The 17,202-nt window shown below is 35.6% G+C and overlaps 1 protein-coding gene across 1 annotated transcript in view; it reads right to left on the reverse strand.

Moving 5' to 3' along the window:
• The window catches only part of LOC135217036 (uncharacterized), a 383,250-nt gene that overhangs the window by 81,247 nt on the left and 284,801 nt on the right, over window positions 1–17,202 (reverse strand). The window contains exon 4 of the mRNA XM_064252632.1: window positions 9,400–9,532. Coding sequence (XP_064108702.1) covers window positions 9,400–9,532 — 133 coding nt within the window. The remainder of the gene's footprint in view (window positions 1–9,399; window positions 9,533–17,202) is intronic.

The raw sequence follows: 17,202 nt of genomic DNA on the forward strand, positions 1-17,202 counted from the left end.
ATTTGCAGCCCTCTAGCCTTAGTAATTATTATGATTTGAGGCTGGATAGAAAAAATAAGGACAGACAGGCAATAGCTTACACAGAAAACTAAAATGAAATTCTCCATGTGAATTTCGTTGTCATAATTAAAAAAACTTCATTACATTTTGTAAAAATAAAAAAAAATATTTAGAAAATGTTTTTAGCTTCAGACAAATGTATCTTTGATGTTTTTACAATTTCCTACATCATCAAGTATCATGCAGACTACAGCCATTCTCATTATCATTCCGCGCTGTCATCATCGCGACAATAATCTTCGCCATCTTCATCAGAAACATTGTTTTTATGGTTTATCCGCCTTACTATATTACTCTGCTTTTATTATTATTATTTTTTTTTTTTTTTTTTTTTTTTTTTTTTTTTTTTTTTTTTTTTTTTTTTGCTCTATCACAGTCCTCCAATTCGACTGGGTGGTATTTATAGTGTGGGGTTCCGGGTGCATCCTGCCCCCTTAGGAGTCCATCACTCTTCTTACTATGTGTGCCGTTTCTAGGATCACAACTCTTCTGCATGAGTCCTGGAGCTACTTCAGCCTCTAGTTTTTCTAGATTCCTTTTCAGGGATCTTGGGATCGTGCCTAGTGCTCCTATGATTATGGGTACGATTTCCACTGGCATATCCCATATCCTTCTTATTTCTATTTTCAGATCTTGATACTTATCCATTTTTTTTTTTTTCCCTCTCTTTCTCTTCAACTCTGGTGTCCCATGGTATTGCGACATCAATGAGTGATACTTTCTTCTTGACTTTGTCAATCAACGTCACGTCTGGTCTGTTTGCACGTATCACCCTATCTGTTCTGATACCATAGTCCCAGAGGATCTTTGCCTGATCGTTTTCTATCACTCCCTCAGGTTGGTGCTCGTACCACTTATTACTGCAAGGTAGCTGATGTTTCTTGCACAGGCTCCAGTGGAGGGCTTTTGCCACTGAATCATGCCTCTTTTTGTACTGGTTCTGTGCAAGTGCCGGGCATTCACTTGCTATGTGGTTTATGGTTTCATTTTTCGTATTGCACTTCCTACATATGGGAGAGATGTTATTTCCGTCTATCGTACTTTGAACATATCTGGTTCTTAGGGCCTGATCTTGTGCCGCTGTTATCATTCCTTCAGTTTCCTTCTTTAGCTCTCCCCTCTGTAGCATTGCCAATTGTCATCGCTGGCTAGTTCTTTAGTCTGTCTCATGTATTGTCCGTGCATTGGTTTGTTGTGCCAGTCCTCTGTTCTTTCTGTCTTCTCCTGTCTCTGTATATTTCTGGGTCTTCGTCTACTTTTATTAGTCCTTCTTCCCATGCACTCTTTAGCCACTCGTCTTCACTGGTTTTTAGATATTGCCCCAGTGCTCTGTTTTCGATGTTAACGCAGTCCTCTATACTTAGTAGTCCTCTCCCTCCTTCCTTTTGTGTTATGTATAGTCTGTCCGTATTTGCTCTTGGGTGTAGTGCTTTGTATTGTCATATGTTTCCTGGTTTTCTGATCTATGCTGCGGAGTTCTGCCTTCGTCCATTCGACTATTCCTGCGCTGTATCTGATTACTGGCACTGCCCATGTGTTTATGCTTTTATCATATTTCCCGGCGTTGAGTTTTGACTTGAGTATCGCCTTGAGTCTCTGCATATATTCTTTCCTGATCGTGTCCTTCATCTCTTGGTGTTTTATATCTCCTCCTTCCATTATTCCCAGGTATTTGTATCCTGTCTCATCTATGTGTTTGATGTTGCTCCCATCTGGTAGCTTTATCCCTTCAGTTCTCGTTACTTTGCCTTTTTGTATGTTGACTAAGGCGCATTTTTCTATTCCAAACTCCATCCTGATGTCCCCAGATACAATTCTTACAGTCTGGATTAGGGTATCTATTTCCTTGATGCTCTTACCATACAGCTTGATGTCGTCCATGAACATCAGATGGTTGATTCTGTTGCCTCTTTTCTTGAGTTGGTACCCGGCTTCCATCTTCTGTAGTACTTTTGTCATGGGAATCATGGCTACTACGAAGAGTAGTGGGGACAGTGAGTCGCCCTGGAAGATCCCTCTCCTGATATTAACCTCTGCTAGTCTTATTCCAGAGCTTGTAAGTATTGTATTCCAGTTGCGCATTGTATTTTTGAGGAAGCTGATGGTATTTTCCTCTGCCCCATATATTTTCAGGCATTCTATTAGCCATGTGTGTGGTGTCATGTCGAAGGCTTTCTTATAGTCTATCCATGCCATGCTTAGGTTGGTTTTCCTTCTCCTACTGTTCTTCATTACCATTTTGTCTATCAGGAGCTGGTCTTTTGTGCCCCTACACTTCCTTCTGCAGCCTTTCTGTTGGTGGGGGATGGTGTTTGTCTCCTCTAGGTAGTTGTATAGCCTTTCACTGATGATACCTGTTAGTAACTTCCACATTATTGGTAGGCAGGTGATAGGCCTGTAGTTACTGGCTATATTTCCCTTACTCTTGTCTTTTTGTACTAAGGATGATCTTCCTGTGGTCATCCATTTGGGTGCTTGGTGATTTGAGATACAATGCTGGAGTTTGTTCTGCTATTCGTGGGTGTAGGGCCTTGAAGTTTTGAGCCAGTATCCATGGACTTCATCGGGACCTGGGGCTTTCCAGTTTGGCATTTTCTTTAGTTGGTGTCTGACTGTGTCTGTCGTGATGTCTGTGAATCTTTGTTTTATTCTCCCTGTTTCTTCTTCCTTGACTTCCTGGAGCCATGTTGCATGTTTGTTGTGTGATACCGGATTGCTCCATATGTTTATTATTATTATTATTATTATATAAAATAAAAGTAAGTGATTTGTATCGTGATGCAGCTACATTAGCGGAAATGGCTACAGGTCATAACTACATTGAATTGAGAATTATTTACTTAGGAAGGTACAAAACTGGATTTAATAAATTGTAGAAAGAATTAAAACCTATGTTCTGGGAATTTCCATTCTTGGTTTGAAATTGCGCACAATAGGAAATTCTACCATAAAGATTTTATGAACTTTTCCATCGTTACTATTTAAGTAAAAACTGGATGAGACTAGACAAGAGCTAATTTGGAAGAATTTAAATGTGGATAGAAAAAATATAGAAGACAGAACACCAGATTAATATTAAAAAACTTTATTATGATAATTGGAATTTATAAGTTAGAATCCATATTTAGATATTGCTAAACGAAGCAGCTGCGGAAAATTAAATTGTTCATCCACTAAAAGAGCTTTAGATTAATACTTGGTGCAACATATATGGAAATAAATTGAACCAGGATTTTTATGGTGAACCCTATTGCAGCTATTGCAGCGGAAATCTATATGCAAGCGAAATGCAATATTGAGGAAAAGGTGTTACTGTTTTCGTACTAACAGTAACACTAAGACGTAATAAAAGGAAATTTCGGAAGACATATATCTACTGCAGGGGAAATCGTTGTATAACAATGGCATGACGATGCATTACTGAGTTGTAGCATTGTTTCAAGAACGGAAATTACCCGGATGATTACTGGAATATAATATTTCCAATATCCCAGCTCCTTCCTGTCATTTAAGAGTAATTTAATGTCGACACATCATTGTCCATTGGTGTTTCTTTAGTGACGCCTCTAGAGCTCTCATTGATCACATGCGAAAATGTCTGCGGCCGTAAAAGCATCAGACTTTTCCCCATACAACATGCTGTGACGATCTCTCAAACATCGTTTGCTCTTTTTTTTCTTTTTTTAACTTTTGTAGTGTTTACATTCTAGAATTAGGTAGCCTCTTCCTCTTTATTTTATGGCTTATTCTCATCTGCTTTTGTTACTTTTGAGAAAGAAGCATGTAATGTACTGACCTCTGCATCTAAAGTAAAAAACGAAAGCAAACATTATAATACATAAAAGAAATGTAACACTACAAATTCAAAGATTACCTGAGGCAAAATGCTTTCATGGTTTAGGATTAAAGAAGAAAGCTTTGTGCTTCAGATTTAAATGTGAGGCGACAAAGACGGTTTTTCACGGCATGATGTAAAATTCGACTCCATCCATTTTTTTTATTAAGTAAATGACGCTGAAAAAAAAAAAAGAAAAAAAAAGAAAAAATTCTTTGTGCGCTATCCTCAGTTCGGTTGTGAATGCAGTAACTTGTTTGATACATCGCAATACTAATCATGCTTCGAAGCTTCGCACATAAACACACGTACTTGATGTCCCAATTTTCGAAACTGCTGTTTTGTATGTTTGTTGGAGGGAGTGAAAAGCACTGTAGCTGGATGAATGTAACAATGCTTGTGTGTGTGTGTGTGTGTATGAGAGAGAGAGAGAGAGAGAGAGAGAGAGAGAGAGAGAGAGAGAGAATTTTACGGTTAGGTTTAGGTATAGAATTGTGCCGAGAGAGATATCGTATTGATATTGCTGCATAAATGTATAAGTTTTATGGTAGGATAAACGTGCAAAAATTGCGTAAGAGAGAAGTATTATGGTTAGATGCATTGTAATAATATAGCTAGATAAGACAATAAAATACCGAAAAGAGGAACATTGAGATAGAATTATGGTGGGATGAATGTTTAAAAAATCTTGCTAAGAAAGAGAGAGAGAGAGAGAGAGAGAGAGAGAGAGAGAGAGAGAGAGAGAGAGAGAGAATTGTCATAGCTGAATAAAGATATAAAAACTTTGATGAGCGAGAGAGCAACATTGAATTGTTAAAGTTCGATAAAGATATAAAAACTGTGCTGAAAGATAGATAGATAGAGAGAGAGAGAGAGAGAGAGAGAGAGAGAGAGAGAGAGAGAGAGAGAAACGAATTGAGTTATAAAGTATAATAAAGGTATGAAAATTGTGCTAAAGAGAGAGAGAGAGAAAGAGAGAAATGTTATACTGGTTGAATGAAGATATAAAAACTTGGATGAGCAAGAGCGAAATAGATTGAATTGTTATGGTAGAATGAAGTTATGAAAAGTGTGCTGAGAGAGAGAGAGAGAGAGAGAGAGAGAGAGAGAGAGAGAGAGAGAGAGCAGCCTGGCATGTATGTATGCATATGTGCGTGTGTACCTTCGCCCATTCGGCATTATAATCAGAAACGGTGAACGATGTAAAACAAACACATGATTCATCCAGGACGCTTCACATGTAAACACGACTCGAAAGAGAGATAGCCCACCGTGTGAGTGTATGTGTCTGTCTGCGCGCTTGTGTGCGTGTGCGTGTGAGCGTGAAAGTCTGTGTGTGTGTGTATGGACTTCCAATTTATTTGTTTACGCAAATAGAAAGCACTTTAACATCTCTAACTATGGACCTTCCTTTAGTAAATGAATGCACTTAGCATCACTTGGAATCTGGGAGCGACAGCGAGGAATGATGTCACTTCGGTCGTTACATAATAAAATTATATTGGTTTCGAAATCACGAAAATAATGTTCTATCTTTAATATTTCAATACCTTACTTTTATTATTTTAGTCTGGTATTTTAGTTCATTTTACCTTAACATACTTTGCATATTAGAGAGTAACTTTTGTAAAATCACTAGAAATAGCATTTTCAGCCTTTAATAACATACGCGATCTCAATAACACACATATAGACGTGGATATATATATATATCTATATATATCTATATTATACATACATATATATATATATATATATATATACATATATATATATATATATATATATATATATATATATATATAAATATATATTTGTGTGCGTGTGTTTGACCCTCAGTCTTCCTTCTGGAACTTTTTTATTGATGCCTATGAATACCATTGAAAGTTGAGGGCTTCATTAGATATTCTTAACGTAAAATACCTTCCTTCGTTTCATATGTCTCCAGCAGTGCCTTTTTTTTAGTCCACAACGTAAGGGTTCACATCTTCAGTAATTCAGCAATAACGAAAGTAATTTCATTCTAGTGTCTCTAATGCTATCATGCTTTATATCTGTAATCTACTTATGTGTCCTGATACTATTACTCGACAACTTTTTATGAACATTGTCCTCACAAAGGGGGCATCATTTCGCTAATCTCCTGTGGTATTTGGTATTCGGTGAGACTCGAAAGTGAGCAGGTGAAATAGTTTGAAGATTATGTGCGTGAAACTGCGATGAAGTGGATAAGACGAAAATAAGTGTTCGAGGTCAAGGTTGGATGAAGAGAGACAGAGAAAAAAGGATGATTCCGGTGATGTGTGAGATTATCTTTGGTGATGTCAGTGTCTTGAAGGAAGTCGGATTACAATAGGTGGCCTAATGCCTTCCTTGGTAGGAGAGAATATCCTATTTATTATATCTTCTATTCTTATGGAGAGAGAGAAAGAGAGAGAGAAGATTTGATACAGGAAAAAGTCAGCATGGATTATTAACTCTTTTTCTAATGTGGTTTATTCATTTGAAAAACCAAACAGGAAAAAAAGGATGAAGGAGCTGATGTGTTGGAACTGAAGGAACTTTGCAGTTTGAGAGGTTTACACAGCAGCCTGCCGAAGAATGGAGGAGGATGTAGGAGGTTAGTGAATAGTAAATATCTGATAATAAGCTTTCCGCATTCCATGACATTACGCTCCTGCTCTTTTCCGTCTACTAAGTCACTTTTCTCTTTCGCCTCCCTCAAAGTTCCAGTCTAAGTGGGTCTAGGTCTTCCAGTTTTCTTATGTCGCGTACTATTCTCTCAGGGGTTGTGCGAAGGACATGGCCAAGCCATCTCCATCCTAATCACTTCTTCACTTATTGATTGAGCTTATGCATACGCGGGCATATACATGTGCATATATATATATATATATATGTAAAATATATATATATATATATATATATATATATATATTTATATAAATACACACACACACACACACATATATATATATATAATATATATATATATATATATTATCCTATTATATATATATATTATATATATATATATATATATATACGCATATGTATGTATAATAGTTTATATATATATATATATATATATATAAGTATATATGTAATATATATATATATATATATATATACAAATATATATTTATATATATATATATATATATAGATATGTATATAGATATATATATATATATATATATATATATATATATATATATATATATAGTAGCAGCTGTACCCGTCTGGATGCACGTTTTTTTTTATTATTATATTATATGAATTGGCCCCCTTTACTACTGAGTGTGCCGTATGGCCCCATGCTGTTGGGAGCCTGTTTGTACCTATAGCAACACTTCTACATAGATGTTAAATTTGAAAATCGTAAAAAATGAGTGGTATGAAAAAGATTTCGACAAAACCTTGGTGGGAGCCTATGGTAAAAATTTGGTAGCCCTAGCTGTCATCTCCGAAACTTGTAAAAAATGAGGGGGAATGAAGAAGAGAGGTTACGGCCTCCTTAGAAACGGCCCTCAAATTTCGGATTTTGACTAAAACCTTCCATGGGGAGGGGAGTCTATGGTAAAAATTTTGGTAGCCCTAGCTGTCAACTCCGAAAGTTGTACAAAACGAGGAGGTATAAAAAAAGAGTGGTTATGACCGCCTTAGAAATGGCCCTCGAATTTCGGATTTTGACTAAAACTTCCTTGGGGATAGGGGAGTCTATGGCAAATATTTTTTAGTCCTAGCTGTCAAATCCGAAAGTTCTAAAAAATGAAGGGGGTATAAAAAAGAAGGGTTATGACCCTCTTAGAAATGGTCCTCGAATTTCATGTTTTGACAAATTATCCTGTGGGTAACGGGAGTCTATGATAAAAATTTGGTAGCCCCAGCTTTCAAAGTCTGGGCATACATAGCGAACAAATAAACAGACAAACAAACAGACAGAAATTGAGTTCTATATATATATAGGTATATAATATTTAATTATTTCAGTGTAGAAGAATGTTTTTTATCATCAGAATGTTGTTAGAAAGGTAGGTTATAATAATTTAGAACAATAAAATTTTCTTTCAAGGTCTATTACGGCAAACGATTCAAACACTTCGTGGCTTTATTCTAATCGGAAAATGAATATGAAATAAAGATCAGTGGATATAAAAGGGCAGGTAGGGGTGTATTCTAACATTTTGGTATAATAGGTGGGGCAATTTCAACGAATTCCTTTCAAAATTAAACGCATTAGCACCCTGCATCAAATTTATAATTGAATGGGAATCAGACAACAAAATTCCTTTTCTTGACGTTTTAATAATTAAAAACACGACAGAATACAAATTAACCATATACAGAAAGCCAACATTCTCACTTTCATACATTCACTACTTTAGTTATCATATTTCTATCAAGATTGGCGTAGCCACCAACCTATTCTTAATAGTCTTACGAATTTGTTCCCCAGATTTCCTGACCATATAATTGAGAAAGTGATTCATAAAGCAAACGTAATTTTCTACCGACCCCCTCAAGACAAGGCCAGAGAGACACTCAACAGTAAAATAAATATTCCACACCTGGACAGGATTAAGACGGTGACCCAGACTCTTGGAGAATCTAACCCTTTTGCTTTTACCTACCCAAATATCATAGCTGATTCCATGTTTAACGTCCAACAAAAGACAATTCCCAAAGACAAAAGAGTATACAAAATCCCATGCCTGTACTGTGACCATTTTAACATCGGTTTTACAGGGTTAGTTATGGACAACAGAGCTCAGCTATTTTCAACCATATAAGTAACCATAACCACAGAATAAACTAGAATTTGTCACATATAATTTATAGCAACAATTTTCGGTACAAAAGCCAGATGATAGAGTCAGCGTTAATTAAACAAAGACAGGTAATGAACATCTCAATGGGTGCCTGGGATTCAGATATCATAGATAAAATCTACCTGTGAATGATCTCTTGGTATAAATACCGCCTTTTCTGTAACTTTTCTCATTCGTTACCTACCTGAAGAGAGAGTCAGTAGTCTCTGAAATATAGTACTTACTTTCAATATTTTGGCGTTTTTATGGGCTCCTTTTATTTATATATATGTATATGTGTGTGTGTGTGTGTGTGCGTGTGTATGTGTGTATACGATTTTTAAGAAGGTATTAGTAGTGATAAAATTCATTATGATTAAACCCATAGATAATCTTCATGATAAATAGAAGAAAGTATTTCTAAAATCAAGAATGCTAAGTAAATGCCATCCTGATTTGTAAACAATTTTTAGATTCAATATTTTAAAGATACATAAAGTGATAGAGATAGAAACTAATGCTTCTATGAATATTTTTAGAGAAGAATAAAGGTTTAAATCTGACATGGATTTTCATGCAATTTTCAAGTTCTTAAGAGGAAACAGTAAGTAAATATGATTATTATTATCATAGAGAGAGAGAGGAGAGAGAGAGAGAGAGAGAGAGAGAGAGAGAGAGAGAGAGCTAACTCACCAACAACCATCATTCTCCTGAAGCGATTCAGTGTATTAAACGAATCGTCAGCAGAGATCTCGCATCTGTATAAGCCAGAGGACCTGAAGTCGAGGTTTGTGAGGACCACCCTACTGGCATTGCTTCTGGAAGTCTGTGGATGAAAAGAAAAAAAAATCGCTCAGAAACTCATTAGGGAAGGGCTTCAATGTTCATATACAGAGGGAAATACCTCATATAGCTCTTGTGTTGCTTCAACAATATAGTGCGGTTGTACACAAAAGAATCAATAGTTCTAGGTATCAGTGATTTAAAAACACAGCTTTTCTTGAGAAAAAACATGTTTAGAAAAGAATAACCGCAAAATGCAATGCATCTAAGTTTATTACATTTTTAGAATCTATACTTGTAGGAAACGCTTTGAAGATAGCAGAGTGGTAAGACAAGATACTTTCCAGATTTAAATCTACGGAAAGACCTTTTCATTCAGCAAGCAATTCCCTGAAGAACTATCGCGGTTTTTTCTACAACTGTCTAGAGAAAGTCGTAATATTTTTTAGGTTACATCTTTAGATTTTTTTTGCTAATTACTCTCTCAGCTACATTTGTATGCATTAGTACATTAAAGGTGTTTCCTAATTTTTGGCTCTGAATGATTTCAAAACTTGAACGATATTTCACACTTTAGAATTACTGATATGAAACAACAAACTTAAATAAAAGGATTTTTAAAACACTCCATAACATTTAATAATGAGAAATACTTGCTTTTTTATTGTTATTGCTCGCTATTATAGTAACCAAATGCCCAATGAATTTTTATGGTATATTTCAATTACTCTGATCTAAACTGGCAACCAAATTATGTGTATTTACTACCCAAATGATGAGTCTTTCCTTTCTTCTTAAACATTGCTCCTATTCTTTCCTACGGTCAGTTGTGTTTTCATCTATAATTTACTCTAGATTATGGATATCAGGCTATCATACCGATCCAGCCACCATACCAATACATCTTTAGTTTTCTGTAAAAGATGGCTATTGAGATGACTATTTGTCTGTCCGTCCTCACTTTTTCTGTCTGCCGTCAGTTCTTAAAAACTACTGAGGCTAGAGGGCTGCAAGTTGGTATGTTGATCATCCATCCTCCAATCATCCGATATCAATTTGCAGCCTTTTAGCCTTAGTAGGTTTTATTTTATTTAAAGTTAAAGTTAACCATGATCGTGCGTCTGGCACCGCTATAGGTGCCAACAACACAGGCCACCAACGGGCCGTGGCTGAAAGTTTCATACAGCATTATACGCTGTACAGAAAACTCGATTCTTCGGAGCATTTTTTTGGTTTTGGTTTTCTTTTAAATCTGCTTGCTACTTATTTTATCTTCTATAATCTGATAACATTAACATGTATATTATCTCGCTATGAGTAGGCCCGGAGTAACAACAACCCCGCTTAATGTATAATTCAGCTGCTACATTATATATGCAGTAAAGAGACCTCTAACGAACAAAAATGGCAGATGTAGTTTCACGACATTTACACGTTTATTTGTATTGTGGCTCACGCGGAACTGCTTTTTCATTATTCGTTTAGCGTTTCTAATTGATTTTACTTGATGCAAGGATATTGACAACTATCAGCTTCTTTTACAAATGTCTTTTTTCATTTTATTCTAATGTTTATCCATACTGCACATGAGTTTCTTACTTACTGAGAGAAATGAGTGTTCTCGTATCAGTATTTCTGTCCGTAAAGTTCCAATAACAATATTCTTATTGAGTTTCTTTTTTATCGAAGTAGTTCTAACCATTTCACTGCTGTAATTGCTGTTGCCTTCGTCATAAAAATCATCTTTGTTCATGCTTTTGTTTTTAATCAAAACCATTAATGAAGCAATTTTTAAAATTTCATTGTAATGTTTGCTGTTTGATTTTTTTTTTTAACTATTTAGATCGTTAGTGATAATCAGCTTGGTCATACTTATTGTTACGTTCGTATTTTGTGTAGGTGACGCATTGAAGTTGTTTTCATTTATGATATCGCATGAAAACTCCAAAGTAACATAAAAATATTGGCTTCAATTGCTCTATAAAAAGCAGAAATTTCGTGTTGTGCATTGTATGAAAGAATGGCAGAGAGAGAGAGAGAGAGAGAGAGAGAGAGGAAAGATTAGAGAGAGAGAGTAGAGAGAGAGGGGAGAGTGTGGTAAGAGTCTTCATAATATAATTATATATATATATATATATATATATATATATATATATATATATATATATATATATATATATATATATACGCACACACACCACACACACACACACACACACATATATATATTATATATATATTATATATATATATATATATATATATATATATATATGTATCCTTAATCCAAAGTAGAAAGGTAAGCGAAACAGGGACTTGGAACAAGTATTTTCGTAGTATATTCTACATTTTCAAGTTCACACTGAATATAGTAGAAGTTGACAGTCCAAGTCCCCAATTTCACTCACCTTTCTACCGTGGCTTTAAGGATATTCTGAAATACGTGTTCCTTCGTTCGTGCTACATTGGACATATATATATATATATATATATATATATATATATATATATATATATATATATATATATATATGTATAGATATATATATATATATATATATATATATATATATATATATATATATATATATATATATATATATATATGAGAGATAAAGAGAGAGAGAGGAGAAAAGAGAGAGAGAGAGAGAGAGAGCTAATATTTATCTATATTTAGAGAAAAAATATTCACAAACTTCCTCTGACTTTTCAGTGTTATCTATTCTTTGCTGATATATCTTATCATGAGTATTTGCTTGTTTAACCTCATTCCAGAATTCTTTATACCTCTTTTCAGTTAAGTTCTGCAACATCTTCTTCCCCCTATGATCACTTTCATTCTCCTTACATTTTTAAAGACATCTTAACAAAGACCTAGAAGATTTCATGGCCTCAAACGCAGAACCACTCCGAGGTCTACCGGTATCTTTCCAAATAAGAAACTTCTCTCGAGCAGTGGCAATAACCCGTTTCACCTCATCCAATCTGCGATGTAACTGGCAGATTCATGTCGAAAACCAATGGGAAGTGATCATAAATAGCCATAACATAGTCAATATATACATATATTAGAAAAATATTGAGAAAGTGGTTTTGAGCAGAAAATATAGTCCAAACATTTTGCTAGTGGAATTCTTAGCTGGACAAAAGTTTCTAAAACAGTAGTCGAGTAATTTAGAATCCACACATTCGAGAAAGAACGAGTGACAAAAAGATGTGAGCGCAGACCAAAGACGACCCTTGCGAGGATCAGCGTTAAAATCACCAACAATAACGACATTACTAATATTTTTATCTTTAACTTAATAATGACTTCCATTGTCGCAACATCATTTCGGTAACGTTTTATCGAATCAGTTGTCTGTTAGTAAGTCACACGGCAAATAAACATTTAATATTTGGAATTTTGAGTCAAAATTTGTTAAAACGATGCCAGGCATTGAGTCATCAATAAATACAGAAGAATGATGGAGGAAAGATCCTTTCTCCAAAATACGGCAACACCTTTCGAAGGACGACCTTCACTAATGCCTTCACTCTCCCTATCTTTCACAAAAGCTATATGCCAGAAACCTTCATGAATGAAAGTTATGTAATAAAGGCAAATCTGATTTATTCAGCATCATTTCCTGAAGAAACACAATATCAAAAGACGACAATAAATGCTTAACCACCTCCAGATTGTTTCGTACAGAGTTACACTTATAAGTGACACCTGGAAGCATCATTGTTGCTTATTGTACTTCCTAGGTCTTAAAAATTTTCAATAGACTGTAGGGTAAAAGAAGTTCAGCAGAAACAGATGTGTCACAATTTCCAACATATTTCACCCATTGTTACTGCAATTTTTAGAGAGCTGACAATCTCCCGGGATCCAGCATATTGTTTTGCCGTTTTCGACTATGAGCAATATAAACCCATTACTATCCTCTTCGACATCTTTAACCAAGGAATGCAAATCTTGATCTTTCTTGTTGAATTGTCCTTTCCATTGAACTTCTCAGCGTCGTTCTTTCGTTACTCCCGAAGGAGGAAGGGTCGCTAGAATCGCTTTCACAGACAGCGCCATTATTTCTAGTAACTTCTCTTGAACCATTCATAATTTCCGCATACAACGATGTAAAACAAACCAGTCCTCCTATGAAGTTGGAGGTGCACTAGGGTCTTTATGTCTATTGGTTACCTCAAGGGAAGACTCCCACATAACAGCTGAGGAAGAAATCCTCTTTCTTCTGCGGGGTGAAGAAACTCCTCTCTAACTATTGGGAGGTCTATTGACTGTCTGCAGTCCGTTGCTTAAAGGAATCTAGAATCTCTTAACTATTCCTCCTAACTTCTCCAATAAACATATGATTAATTTTTCTTAATTTTCCTTTTATAATCAATAAATCTTCTTGGATGATAAGTCTGTTTTGATTATTCGCCTCTTGAACATTGCTGCTTTCCTTGAAGCTTTCCAGATGATGGCATAATCCGGTTTTCATTACACCTTCTCTCTTACCAACAATGTGATAAGGGCATCTTTCCCCTTGATAATATCTTCTTCATTGTGAAATACCACGCAAACTCTAATGATATCGTCTCTTCTCATGCTATTTTTTTTTGCAGTCGACATATATAATAAAAGGCAGTTAACAACAGATAGCTAGATATATAGAGAGATAGATATGTGCTTGCACATATATGGTAATTTTCCCTTCAAAGAATTTTTTTTATGTTTCCCATATTTTGTGAATTTCCACGACCTAAGATCTTCGAAGTTGGTCATCTCCATTGGCAGTAATATCTGTAACGGATATTTTCGAAAATCAGTAAAGCAATCCCTCTTTATCTTTACAATTTATTTCCTTTTATCCGTTTCTTTAGAATGCCATCCAAACCAGAGCTGTTATTTACATTCCCAAGTTTTCATGGTCAATACGATGTCTGGTCGTCTGTGGCTCCTTCATCCATTATGGAAGCGCGGCCAATTGCTCAGTCTTCACTCAGTGATTGCACTCTGTTGTCAATAGTGATGCCATTTCCCAAATGTCAGGTATTTTTGGTATTGTTTCACTTACCTTAGCCTTCTTTAGCTCATTGTGACTCTTTATTTCTTCGTATATCCGTTCGCCATTTTGCGAATGTCTCGGTGTTTCTGATGAGTTCTAGAGGATCTTTTAGGGCTCATTTTTCTCTTGCCTGCAATCTTTCTTTACATTGCCTTGGCTTTATTCTTATCTCTCTTATTCTCTTACGTAATCCTTATCTCTTCTCATTATACTTAAGTACTTCTGTTACTGTTTCGTTCTTCTCCCTACTACTTTTATGTGCATTGCACTTATGCGTCCCGAAAGAAGTGAAGTCAACAATCTTACTTGTGGCATTGCCTGTTGATCTCTATGTCGGCTGGAAGTAATTATATAATTAAGGTTCAGCTTTCTGTCTAACTATCTTACTGTTTTTTTACAGACTTTGACTTTGATTCTCAAACAAGATAATCTGTCAATGGTAAAGATACGAGTCCGGACTGTTTAATTGATTCCAGTGCTGTTTTTAGTTTAGTATGGTACTGAGATTTTGTAACATCTGTTGTGGGTATTCTGTATTAATCCCATCAACTTAATTTTTTTTTTTTTTTTTTTTGTTTTTTTTTTTTTTTTTAGCAATTAACAACGAAAATTTGTTTTAGATGGCGTTTTCAATGGGCAAAACCTTATCTGGTTTAGTGTTCCCCAAGGTTATGTTCCGAGACCTTTGCTGCTTTTGGTAGCACATGAAATGTACGGACCATGGAACTCTTGTTGCATTTTTTCTTCACATAAAAGTGAGGTATGAAATTATATCTAGCCCTAATAGAGACCCTCAATCGATGAATAATTGATGCAGTCAGTTTATTATGGGGACAGATTTGGTAATGGGCAGCCTACTCCTAGCACGTGATTCGCCTTGTAAAAGTATATTTTGACAGTACACAGTAGTATATTATTAAAGTATTCAAAATGACAGATTGACAGACAGACAAACAGAGAGAGGGAGAGGGACAGAGAGAGACAAAGAGACAGAGAGGATTAGGATGTCTCAAAGACTTATTAGTCCACCCGAAAAGACATCATGTGCTCACTTATCTCTAGGAGTTGGTTTTACTATTCATTCACAGTGTCCTAATAATTTTGTCTAGCTTCCTTTTAAACTATGTTTACAATTTCTGGTGGCAGTTTATTCCAGGTGTCGCATATCTTGTATACAAAGAAGTTCCCACGATATGTGTTGTAACTCTTCAGTTCTAGTTTCCATCCACTATTTCTTGTCTGGTTTTCGTTTAATGTGGAGAAGTTACTGTCTACTTTTCTTATGTCTTTCAGTATTTTGAATGTTTATGTTAGTTATCCTCACAATTGTCGTGTTTCTACGTCACACATGTTCAAGGACTCTATTCGTCTTAGGTAACCTATTTCCCTGATGGATGGAATTAACTTTGCGGCTCAAGCTTGCTTGCTTGTGCCCCTTCTAGCCTATTTATGTCCTTCCTTAGTGTTGGTGACCAAAACTGTACTGCATATTCAAGATGAGTTCCAACCATTGATGTGTAGAGCTGCAGCACCGTTTCCTTGTTTCTGTAATTGAACTGCCTCTTTATGTATCCCACTAGTTTCTGTCTTTTTTTTCAACTTTTATGCACTGTTTTGTGGATTGTAAGTCCCTGGTAATAATTACTCTAAGGTCCCCTTCCTGTTCTACACTATTTATGTCATTCCCAAGCAGCATGTAGCTGGCATGGGGGTTGTTTGTTCCTATTTGTAACCCTTAGCACTTATCCGAGTTAAAGGCATTTGCCATCTTTTTGACCGCTCTCCTATTTTCCTTAGATCATTTCTTAAACTTTCTTCTGTATTTGGGTCTGCTGTATTTACACCTAGTTTGGTGGCATCTGCAAATTTGGCTATCCTGCTAATGTAGTCTACATTAATGCCATTAATGTAAATGAAAAACAAGAGCGGACCAAGGACAGAGCCCTGAGGAACTCCGCTTGTCACATCTGCTCGTTCTGATTCTTCACCATATATTACGAATGTCTTCTGTAGTTAGCCAATCTTCGATCCAGTCTGCCATTTCTCCTACAATTCCTAAAGCTCAACTTTTGTCATTAGGTTTTTGTGTGGAACTTAGTCAAAGGCCTTTTGGAAATTCAAGTTTAGTATATCTATTGCTCTAATACTGTCGTAAATACAAAGTATGATATGGAAAAATTCCAAGAGCTCTGCTAGGCAGGATCTGATGTGCTTGAAGCCGTGTTGACTGTTTAACAATAGGTTATTTCTACAGATGTGATCCACATTTTGATCTACAATCATGGGCTGAAAAATCTGACAAGGAACTGACGTTATTTTTTTTATTTTTATATTTTTTTTGTAAACTGGGGACACATGCCATCCTTTTGGTGCCTTTCGTTGTTCTGCAGTTTTTCTTTAGAGTTTATATTGGATAAATCCCATCCGGGCTAGGAGATTTGAACATGTTTAATTTTTCTGTGTTGTTTTTAATGTCTTCTTCTCTAAATATTATTTTGTCAAGCAGTTCTGCCCCTTGATATTTATTAGCTGGTTCAGGAAGTTGAGTAGTGTCTTTAGTTGTGAAAACACTGGTAAAACACTTGTTCAATAATTCCGCTTTTTCCAAGTCTGAACTTATAGGTTTCCTGCATTGTCTCTTAGGGGACCTATGCTATCTTTT

This window comes from Macrobrachium nipponense, chromosome 7 (genome assembly GCF_015104395.2).
Source record: "Macrobrachium nipponense isolate FS-2020 chromosome 7, ASM1510439v2, whole genome shotgun sequence".
In the NCBI taxonomy this organism is placed as follows: Eukaryota; Metazoa; Arthropoda; class Malacostraca; order Decapoda; family Palaemonidae; genus Macrobrachium; species Macrobrachium nipponense.